The sequence below is a fragment of the Alosa alosa genome, chromosome 21 (genome assembly GCF_017589495.1).
Source record: "Alosa alosa isolate M-15738 ecotype Scorff River chromosome 21, AALO_Geno_1.1, whole genome shotgun sequence".
In the NCBI taxonomy this organism is placed as follows: Eukaryota; Metazoa; Chordata; class Actinopteri; order Clupeiformes; family Clupeidae; genus Alosa; species Alosa alosa.
In genome coordinates this window covers 4,536,351-4,547,761 of record NC_063209.1, presented here as the reverse complement: position 1 = coordinate 4,547,761, position 11,411 = coordinate 4,536,351, and the positions used below count along the sequence as shown (strand labels likewise).

At 41.1% G+C, this 11,411-nt stretch overlaps 1 protein-coding gene across 2 annotated transcripts; it reads left to right on the top strand.

Moving 5' to 3' along the window:
* Window positions 1-187: 187 nt before the first annotated feature.
* Window positions 188-10,386, top strand: mtmr7a (myotubularin related protein 7a). 2 transcript variants are annotated; one of them, XM_048232218.1, is made up of 14 exons: window positions 188-422; window positions 1,719-1,841; window positions 2,066-2,228; window positions 2,365-2,522; window positions 2,871-2,999; window positions 4,129-4,263; window positions 5,770-5,902; window positions 6,948-7,057; window positions 7,193-7,318; window positions 8,410-8,459; window positions 8,943-9,143; window positions 9,351-9,485; window positions 9,587-9,713; window positions 9,820-10,386. In XM_048232218.1, exons 1-14 carry the CDS (start codon window positions 405-407, stop codon window positions 10,165-10,167), a joined length of 1,956 nt encoding a protein of 651 aa, XP_048088175.1. In that variant the 5' UTR covers window positions 188-404; the 3' UTR covers window positions 10,168-10,386. The 2 variants fall into 2 exon arrangements, with proteins under 2 accessions (XP_048088175.1, XP_048088174.1); XM_048232217.1 differs by having other exon boundaries at window positions 188-1,841.
* The last annotated feature ends 1,025 nt before the right edge of the window (window positions 10,387-11,411 follow it).

The window sequence follows — 11,411 nt, the reverse complement described above, 5'->3', positions numbered from 1 at the left end:
GAAAGTTCGACATGACGCATGGAAATAAAGGCCTGTTACTTGTGGACAGTAACAATGGATAATTCATAACCTCAAGAGAGTGTACAATAGCCCATCTCCGCTTAAAGTGTCAATTCGTGGACGAATGGTCCTAATGGCACGAAACACGACTGGCATTAGGACCAAGGAAATTCAACTAGCCGCATCCAAAGGATGAGGATGATTCACCATCAGAAGTAGGGAGGATCCATGTCCGCAACACCTGATATAAACAGATCCTGCATTTTCTTTGTGATTTCCTAATATTTTTGAGAAACATGACGTTTTATTAAATGTATAATTTACTTTGGACAATATTGTTTCTTTGTAGTGTTTCTAGTTAATTTTTTCATTGTAGCCTGCACCTTCAGACAAATTGGTCAGTGATGGAACACATGCCAAAGGTAACGAGGCTACTACAAATGACAAATCATAACCTGGCTTTAAGTGCAACTTCCCTGAATGAAATATATGTTGTAGGCTACATGCACTGTCCTTTAGGAGCCTATCACCTTTATTCTGATGCAAATAGAGGGGGTACAGTCTCTCCACATTTAGCCAAAAGCGCTAGTGCGGTTGTGTGTTTATTTATAACGAAGAATGGAAAACGGAAAGCAAACCTTGACAGGGCATAGTCGTTCTCTGACAGTTAAAGTCTTAATGATTAACGTTAAAGGCTACCGTTATCCAACAGTTGTAGCATATTAGGCTACATGCAGAAATGGGGTGTTGGCGCCGGGGGTGTTACATTTGGGCTGCGTTGATCTTCGTAATTCCAACATTTTACGTTTACTTTTATTCAGGGCCTAGTATTTTTACAGCGGTCGTTTATATGCATTTATTAGTGCGAACTATATAGGCCCATTGACTGATGTAGCCTGACAAAGCTGTCTCAGTGAAGAAATCATCAGCTACTGCAAAGCGGTTGAGTGGAGCTAAAGCTGGAGTCGTTCCTCATCAACATGTTCATAGGCCATGTAGTCATGTCTCTGTTGTTAATAAGTACTCTCTTTTAAAAACAATCTCCATAATATGGATTTGCCTCCTCTTTTTCATTCAGTGTTATTTAATTGTACAAGGAATGGTATGTATTTATACAGTATTGAGGAAGATGCCTGTAATGCAGTTTGTTGTTCACTAGAAGGTATGTGTCCATTCATTATTTTGGTAGTTTTACATCACACAAATGTCACATGACACTGTTGGAGGAAACTTTTATTACAATAAGATGGCAGTCCAATTCTAGCCTGCTCTGCCAAACCTATGAACAGCATTAGTGGTTTGGAATTGTTGGGCTAGTGGCCTAAGTAATGAGTGATCATCCAGTCTAATGAAAAATATTTGAATGGCTCTCCTCTCAAAAACTAGGAATGCTGGGGTGCAAAGGTATAGTTTATTATTATTATTATTATTATTATTATTTAAGCTAGTTGGCTTTCCAGTCAAGACATATTAGAATGAAAATGCCTGGGACTGACTCTGAAATCAGCTATTCATATTTCAACATATGACTCATAAGGGCCTGGCTAAAGTGAGCGATATGCAGCCATGGCCTTTGGCATCTCTAGTTGTCTATCTACTCCACACATATGTTTTAACATCGGTATTCTGCATGCTATTTGTCTGGGTTTGTAATAATATTGCTGTTGTTACATTTTAATTACTATAATTACTTAATGTCATATTATTTTGTATTTCAGATCTTTAACATTTTCCTTGCGGACAAAGCGTTTTGCAGGAAACCTTTATCTGGTACATTGCAGTTAACAAGAACACACAGTGTTCTTACTGAGGATGCATCAGGGCTTCGTAAAGAAACATGGGTGAGTAGCAGGATGTACATTTTTGTTGTTCAAAATGTACTTATAACACATAGCTGCATCTCTAGCCGATTTGTTCTTGTTGGAAATTATATTGTTAGACGTGCAAGACAAGTTTACATAAATCTGCATGGACACACCGGAAGGTATATTTTCAAATGTGATATTCAATTCATACCACCTCTGTGTTGATTTGACCTCTTCCATGATCTGCATGGCATTTGTAGATCTTGCACAGTTTAGTGTGTCTGGTGGAGAGGCAGCCCCCCATGGACAGTGGTCACCCACTACGGGTTCACTGCAAGAACTTTCAGGTCCTTCAGCTCATCATCCCCCAGGAGACAGACTGCCATGAAGTGCACATGTCCCTCTTACGCCTCTCTCAACCAGGTGAACCCAGTTTGGTCAGATATGTGTTTTTTAGTATGGTCAAGTATTAGGACTTGTATATGCCACTCAGTTTTCCTCAATGCTTGGTGATGTGTTTAACAACGCTGTCATTTCTGTGAATGTTCCTGTTTAACAGAGCGATATGAAGACCTCTACTGTTTCTCCTACAACCCCAAGTCAGACAAAGATGAAAGCACCTGCAAGTGGAACTTTATAGATGCCAAAGCTGATTACCATCGAATGAAAATTCCTAATCAACTATGGCAAACCACCTCCACTAATCAAGATTACAGAGTTAGTACATGTTTGTGTACCAAGCTTTATAGCTTAGTTAGTAACATTTTTGTAGGTTTGACAGGGAGGTACAGGAACCTAATAGAGTGTGTATATCTCATTTAGTCATCTTATCTAGTGGTGTTGTTAAACTAGTTATTGCAAGGCTGCAACAAATCATGCAGGTAAAGAATATTGAAGAGGTCCTTATTAGGAAAGTATAATCTAATGCAGCAAGTCCAACTAGGACTTCATAAAGATGTTCCTGTCCACATGAATACATTCTTATACGTGGGTCAGCCCTAATGCTGTAGTAAGTGTATTCTGTGTGTTTTGGCAACCTCATGACCTCCTCTCTTTTATTTTCAGGTGTGTGAAACTTATCCAGCTGACCTCTATGTGCCCAAATCAGCCACCCTACCAGTTATCGTTGGGAGCTCAAAGTTTCGAAGCAGAGGTCGTTTTCCCACGCTTTCCTACTACTGCAAAGAAACCCATGTGAGTTGAACTGCAGTGTCCACAGCGTCCCTCCTTACAGGGACTTCCAGAGTATTTGGAAAATCTGACAAGTCTGCAGAGATTATTCCAGTCCTTCTGAGGAATTGGGAATGATAAAAGGGTTAGATTCCTGAACAAGGATAGGTCAAACAGACATTGACAGAAGAGTCTCCACAGACACAGTACAGCACATGATGATATTACAAAGCACGATAAGGAAGTGTTACAAGTGTCACAGCAAAATATGTACACCCTCTTTAATGCGTGTGTGCCATGCTGCGACTTCTGCGTCTTCTAGTGCTTGTAGTGCTGTGCAAGACTCCTCATTTTAAACACTCTCCTGGGGCTTTGTGTCTTGATAATATGTCAAAATGATTTTGGCCACCATGCTTTGATTCCCGGGTGGCCAAATTGACCAAAGGATAATGCCCTGGGCCTCAGTGAGAGTTGACTTAGTGGACTGGACAGAGTGAATGCGAGGTCAGGCTCCTCAAGGCATCCAGCTCCGCGTGGGATGGTCTCTGGCACCGTTTTCTCTTCACAAGCGGAGGCCCCTTGGCCCCCTCAGTCCTCCAGTGTTTTCTTTGCACCCTGACACAGACCAGTATAATATACCGAATATATGCGCTTGACCCCACAGACAACTCTGGGTGGCGTGACCCACTTCAGTCTTGGCCTGCACAAAATGCCTAATGCATACAGTATATGCTATCTGACCAGATTTTATTTTTTGTCATATCACACTCGTTACTTTGTTATATGTGACCAAGGTCATATTCCCATGAAGCGAAGCCCAGTTTGCAAAGAACGCAGTGTGTTCAGGGGTTTGTTAGGAGTGTCTGTATTTATGACCGGTGGGGTCCATAATGGAAATAAAACTTTTTTTAGGTTTATTTATTCAGGTTTATTTATTCATTGCTTCTGTTTTAGTTCTGGCTAGGGATTTTACATTCCGTATTTTTTCCATGACATAGATTTATTGGTAACTAAATATAGAGCCAGTTTAGAAGTTCATTTAGCTTAACTAAATTAATTATACTGTACAATGTACGCGATCATGTAGTGTTGTGGGTACTGTAACTGTCCTCTAACGAATGCACTAATAGTAATGTTTTGACTGTCTCACCAGGCTGCCCTCTGCCGCAGTAGCCAGCCGCTGTCGGGCTTCAGTGCCCGCTGCCTGGAGGATGAGCAGATGCTGGAGGCCATCATGAAGTCCAACCCTGGCAGCCAGTTCATGTACGTGGTGGACACAAGACCAAAGGTAATCTCCCTTAGCCTTAAATCAAATCTCAAGAATCTCTCCTCTCCCACACCTGTTATTGAAAATAAAATGACTATACAAATGAAATACAATGGTGTGGACAAACAAGTACAAGGCTTTTTACCCATTTTTGATAATTTATTTGAGTGAAAGGTAGGAACTATGGTTATGGTATTTAGCAGACGCTTTTGTCCAAAGCGACATACAAATAACAACAATACAAAATTTAACAGTAAATAATTTACAAAGTTAGTAAAACTAGGTTAAGGAGAATAGCAATGATAAACTACCCTGGAAACGCCAAGAGAGTTCTCGCAAGAGCACAATTTGAATTGAGTAATAATGCACATTACTTTTGCCAGTTGTATCGTGGGGAGCCAATCACATTGGTGTATCTGATATAGGCGGGCCAGAGGCGAGCTAAACAGATGACAGTGTTATCCGGAATCAGTCAGTAAACATTGGCCGTATTGTGTTATCCAATTGCGTGCAGTGAGATTTTCAAATGCACGCTTGGTGCCGCCCCTTGAGGTGGGCCATTACATTATTCGTGGCCAGACCTTTAATCTTTCTAGATTACCAAGGTCTGGAATGTCCAGGCTAATAATAAACAACAATGTCAATTCAATCAAATAGCCTAATGAAATACTATACTGAAATAACTAAATAAATACTATAATATACAAACCATAACATAAGAAAAGTTTAATAAACTAAGTGCATGTTGAACAGATATGCCTTTAGACCCCTCTTGAAAGACCCAAAACTAACACAGGAACGAAGAGCACTGGACAACTCATTCCACCAACAAGGAACCACTGAGGAAATGAGTCTTGAATTTGACCTAGCATTTATTAACAGACGCTCATCAGAAGACTGCAGTGGGCGGTTGGGGATATATATTTTGATAATTGAATTAAGATAGCAGGGAGCAGATCCTGTCAGTGTCCTATAGGTCAAAGTAAGATATTTAAATTTTATTCAGGCCACTATAGGGAGCCAGTGTAGAGATTAGTTACATGGCTGATTTAAGACCAGGCGTGCTGCAGCATTCTTAAATTAAATGTAATGTAATGTAATTCTGAATCAGTTGTAACGATCTTACTACACAAGCAGGTAGCTGAGCTTTTGGTGTTTCCAACAGCTATTCCTTAACAGATTAACATCCAGCTTCACTCATCTTCACTGACCCCAACCAGATCAGCACGTAACCTGGGCAACATAATTGATGACCGACTTAACTTCTCTGAGCATGTAGCCTCAATTGCAAAATCATGTCGGTTTATCCTTTACAACATTAGGAAGATCAGACCTTATCTGACACAAGATTCCACACCACTTCTTGTACAGGCCATGGTTATCTCCAAGCTGGACTATTGTAATTCACTGTTAGCGGAAAACTAGTATGAAATACATTGGTAGGAGGTTTGGCACATCATGTGGGTGCTGCAGTGTGTGAGAAAATGCATAAAAAGCTGAATCAATAATTCAACACTGTATTTCCAGTTGAATGCAATGGCAAACCGGGCAGCAGGAAAAGGCTATGAGAATGAGGACAACTATGCTAACATCAGGTTTCAGTTCATGGGTATCGAGAACATCCATGTGATGCGAAACAGTCAGCAAAAGCTACTGGAAGGTATTCATATTTAACACATTACCACTTATTTAAGCTGATATGTTTCTTCATTATGTGTTATCCAGAGACTAAAATTCTGTCATTATGACTTTAGAAAGAGCTCTCAGACGTCTTTGGCAGCACTTGCATATTTCTTTCCTGAGTCTGACCACCACTGGACTAGTCCAATCCAGTTTATGGTAGTTTTCTTTCAATCCCTCCAAAGAATTCCCATAATCCTCTTTGTTGTAAGATCAGGATACCGTGACAGTGGACCACCTATGGCTTTCATTCATTACACCGTACTCTCCACAACCAGGAGCAAATTTGTACCATAGGAGCCTTTCTTGGTAAAACCGGGGGGTACAGTTGGGGGAGACTTTGAATCCATCTGGCTCTCATTTCTGGACTATGTTTGTTTAGTAGACTGGACATTTCAGTACCCTTGCCTGCTAAAGAGAGTCGGAGGGCGTGAGAAGGATGTGATTGAACATTTGAAAAAATAATAGTGGCTGTAGCTGTGATAACTTCTTGCCCCATATCGGCACTGGGGAGTTCTTATCCCGCAGAGGGAGAAATGGCAGTGGCATTCTCTCATTTCATATGGGGCCCTATTTCCCCCGTTCTTCCAGGAACAATAGGCCCTGAGACATTAACCGGAGCTAAATGCTCAGAGACCCAGGGTTGACTGAACCCGTTCACCTGTAAACTGGGCTGCTGCCAGCAGGCACACTGATAAAGACAGGTATCATTCTGCAGAGTCTATGGCAGTCAGTGGCATTCATTTCACAGCCTTATTAGACAAACTATACTGTCACAGTTGTATTTAGTTTGCCCACTTTTAGGGAGGGTTACAGTACTGTATATTAACTTTAAAATTACTTTAGGAAAATGGTAGAATTTCCACTTATATCATCTAAATATTCTTGCCGTTCTTCTCTCTCTCCCTCTCCCCCTCAGACTTTCTATTTTTTAAGAGATGGCCACTTCTTTATAATAATGTTGCCTGGACCAGTACCAAATATTACTTTTGAGATAAGCTGAGATGAGCTGATTTGTTCCACAGTGTCTGAGCTTCAATCTCCTTCCATTGCGGATTTTCTCTTGGGCCTTGAGAATTCGGGGTGGTTGAAACACATTAAAGCTATCCTGCTTGCTGGTGTCTTCATAGCCAAGGTAAGAGTTTAAACTAGCATTTAGATCGCTTATTAATTTCGCCTATTAATTAAGTGTGCTGCAAGGGTGGTCTCATCTCTTTTTATTTTTAACTATATGAATGCATGTGTGTGTGTGTGTGTGTGTGTGTTTCAGGCCGTGGCAGTGGAAGGTGTAAGTGTCCTGGTCCACTGTTCAGATGGTTGGGACAGGACAGCTCAAGTGTGCTCTGTGGCCAGTGTCCTTCTAGACCCCTTCTATAGGACACTGAAAGGATTCATGGTACAATTTCATGTTGATCTGTCTGTCTGTTGCACTATTCCTTTGTATTTCCTGTGTTATATTGCTGTTACACAATACCTGAGGTATTTCAAAATGATCCCGTTCTGATCGCACATATAAGATGCTGAAGTATTTAAAGGGGCCCAGAAGTTTGTGGAGTATTTTGCGGAGCTTGGTGCAAACCCGATGTACTGTAGAGAGATGATGGAAATGCAGGTTTCAGGATAGGCATTTTCATACTCGCACATTTCATGTGGTTTGGGATGACACAACATGATGCAGCCAAGGGGCGAGTCTCCATCTTGTTTGTGTTCACAAACTTAACAGTATGCATTTCTGTGGATGCAATAGGTTGGTGTGAAAAGTGCAAGTGTGGAAATAGCTTTTAAATCTGTGGTGTCTTAAGGCCTTATCCTGGAAGTTAAAGGAGAACATCATTAGACTCATAACAATCTTAGGATAACAGACTCATAAAGCTCAAAGTTCTGTAAAGTTTTGTCCCCCCTCAAACACTTTGATGTTCCCTGATGAGCTGTTCTCAAATTGAATCCCTCAGATAATCCATCAACTTTGATTTCCTTAGCTGTTATACAGTAGGTGTACAAAAATGTAGTGCTTAACTATTATATAAGCACACGCCATTTGATAATGGTTTCTACTATTCAGCAAAAACACATAATTTTGACCAACTGTCCAATTAAGGAACAAGTGTAATTGACAGTGGTGGCCTGGAGTATAACAGGAGTGGCTCCTTGCTGTGCTTATGGGGCTTGCTGCTTTGATCATAAGGATTTAGTCTGTCTGGCTGGACCTTTGCCAAGAGGCATCTCCACTGGAGAGCATTATTGCTGGAGCAAGACCCACTTTTTAGAATCATCTTTTGGCTTCCTAGAACAGTGAACTACAAATGAGGTGAAATAGTTTAAGGTACCTCACGGTACAGATTAGGACTGTCTCGGAATTCTGGATCTTGAAGTATTACATTTCCTGTCTTTCAATGTCAAAGGAATCTGGGTTTCATTTAAAAGAGACCCCATTCACCCTGCCTGTATTAAAATGTACCTGAGGTGACCTGAGTTTTTTGCATGCAGGTGCTGATTGAAAAAGACTGGGTCTCTTTTGGACACAAATTTTCCCACAGGTAAGCACACAATATAAACCATACATTTAAGCCTTTTGTGCACATTATACACAGAAATGCCGCCATGACAGACTGCTGCAGGGCAATTACAGATTGTTGGACATGGCTGGGCTGCGTCAGCATTTGTGCCCCATAGTGCCTTACACTGCTGCCACTGACAAATGTGGGTTAAGTGAGTGTTAGTAACAGCAAATCTTCCATGTGAAAAAAAACCCCACACACGCACACACACACCATTTAGAAGAAATAGAGGACATTGCTTGCATAATGGTCTTTCTCAAATTCCAGTGCATTGCAAATGATTTGGTAAGCTGGCCACCACCAATCCATATCTAGTTTTCCTCTCCCTGACTTTACAGCCAGATGCATAATAATAACCCTATTAACATCATAGCAAAAAGCCTACTCTAATGTTAAGGCATGAGTAATGAATACAACTATAAGCCCTTATGTTAGTCTCACTGTGTTTTTTTCTCAATACAGATGTAGTCACATCAATGGTGATCCCAAAGAAGTTGCACCAGTCATTGACCAGTTCCTGGAGGTGGTGTGGCAGCTGATGGAGCAGTTCCCCTGTGCCTTTGAGTACAACGAGAGGTTCCTCATCTCTCTTCATCATCACATCTACGCCAGTAACTATGGTAACTTCATCTGCAACAGCCAGAAGGAGAGAAGAGATGAAAGGTGAGTAGTGGTGGGATCTTGTCCTTGACCAAACTCTCATACTAGCATACACTGAGGTCAGAGAAAACAGACCCCCAAATTGCCAGTCGTCCCAAACAAAAAACAGAAGTTGGCCAGTCTGGGAATAATTATCATATTATTTAATTAACATTTGAAAAATCTCCTTTTGCTGTTGTTTGTATTGTAACTGTAATTTTGTTTGTGTAGAATTCAGCAGAAGACTCACTCCATTTGGCCTTACCTCTGGGAGAACAAGTGCGAATTCATGAATCCCCTCTACAGGCCAGACCGCAGCCAGTCTCAGGGAGTTCTGTCGCCAAATACTGCCCCCTACTGCTTCAAGTATGTATGAGCATGTACTCCAGCTTGGTCATACCTGTTTTCTGTTGGACTATCTGTACAGGCCAGTGACATATTTATTCCTGTTTGTTTGTTTCCTGTAGGTTCTGGAGGGGCTTGTACAATCGCTTTGATAAGGGAGTTCACCCACGCCAGTCTGTGCTTGATTGCCTGATGGCCATTAGAGAGGAATCCCAACAATTGGAAGAAGAGCTGATTCTCCATGGACAGGTTGGCAAAAGCTTCCCACCAGCCATTTCTATGTGTTTATTTGGAGTATGGTATACAGTTATGTTTGGTGATAAATGGTTCATTTATGCTGGTCACCTCTCTGTAGAAAATTGCAAAGTTGGAGAAGGAGCGAGGCACTTCCATGAAGAGGCATTCGGTTGTGAGCAGCACAGACATCTGGGCTCAGTCGGACCTAGACCTAGATCACTTGTGTGGCAGCATGCGTGCACTTCCTCTCATCAGCTTTGGTCAGCAGAGGGGGTCAGATGGCGCACTGTTGGTCCGGCCAAGGAACACCAACAAAGGGTCTGATCTGGACCTGTCTGGCAGCAGTGACCAGGAGTCAGGGGTGGGTGACCTAAACTGCCGATTGTCCAGTGGCAGCGAGTCACTACCAAGTGAGGACATCATCAAGAACCCAGATTTGGCTGAAGCAATTTATTCTGTTGCCTAAATCCACTGTATGAATGGCGGAGTTGGCGTGGCGTATTTCTGCAATCATTTTCAATTGCCAGCACAGTAACGGGCCATTTGAATTGTTTAATATTATTTCAAGGTATAGTAATTATATCATTGTGAACTGTGTTGGTAATGTTAATTGAAGGTTTCTCGTGTAAAATGTTCTGCACACAGACCAGTGCATGTTCCACAATTAAATGATATGCAAACAAAATCCTGTGAATCAAGTCATTTGCTTGTTTGTTTTTTATTGTGATGTTTTGGCTGAAAGTTTTTAATTAGCATCACGCTTAATAGATTTTAGAAATAGATACAGTGCTCTCACCTCCTCGGTTTGCACTTTCTCTTCTCTTTCTACCACATTTTCTCCTTGCTAAAGAGAAAACACAAATGATGCCTCGATTACATTAAAACAGGCATGCAACTGAAGTTGCTTCGCCAGTAGCTCTTCAGACATACTACAGCTTACTATCAGTGTCTATATAAATTTAAATTAATCTACGCAATACTAGAGTTAATATTGATGGTGCATCATCAGAAAACCCATTTTACACTTCCAGTAGAGAGTCCCAGTGACGCCACTTCCATTTGCCTCTATCTTTCAAAAAGGCCAGTCTATGGCGAAAAAGAAATGATTTTCTGGTCCCGGTTGACTTGTACCTTAAATTGCCCATATGATGTTTGTCAATTTTAAAGACAATTTTTCATGTAAAGACATTTTCAGTTTGTTTCGTAACTATTGAATTACAACATTGTGAAAGATCGTAATTCCAACGACTAGAACTAGCTTCTACAAACCCATCAGTCGCGCTAGTGACGTTAGCTCATTCACAGCCACACTAGATTGTAGCATACCAGCAACAGGTCTTATTTGGGCTTTCCTTGCCGATGAAAATACCATGAGTCAGAGGATTAAACACATCAGGTAAGTTGTATTCGTCCATAGACTGTACATTAGATACTGTTAAGTGACATAGCAGGCAGCAAGATGCAACCGTTAACTAGCATAACAGCTAATCTTATCGTTAATTACGTTGGTGACGTACATCGTTCGAGTCGAGAGATGTAGTCCACTGAGCGGATTCGCACAAAACCAACATAACTTTTGAAGTCTATCGAACAACAGTACTTTCTTGACGTGAAAAATTATCTTTTAAATTCACACACATCATATGTGAAATTCGTGACACAATTCAAACCGGACCAAAAAATAATTGTTATCTCTCCATTAACTCCCGT

What these genes read in the sequence shown, in the direction of transcription:
- mtmr7a (XM_048232217.1), top strand. Translation starts at nt 1,695, where the DNA reads ATGTCATATTATTTTGTATTTCAGATCTTTAACATTTTCCTTGCGGAC. An exon ending in GGACACTGAAAGGATTCATG is followed by an intron (nt 7,319 to 8,409) that starts GTACAATTTCAT and finishes TTTTGCATGCAG; the next exon opens with GTGCTGATTGAAAAAGACTG. An exon ending in GGACACAAATTTTCCCACAG is followed by an intron (nt 8,460 to 8,942) that starts GTAAGCACACAA and finishes TTCTCAATACAG; the next exon opens with ATGTAGTCACATCAATGGTG.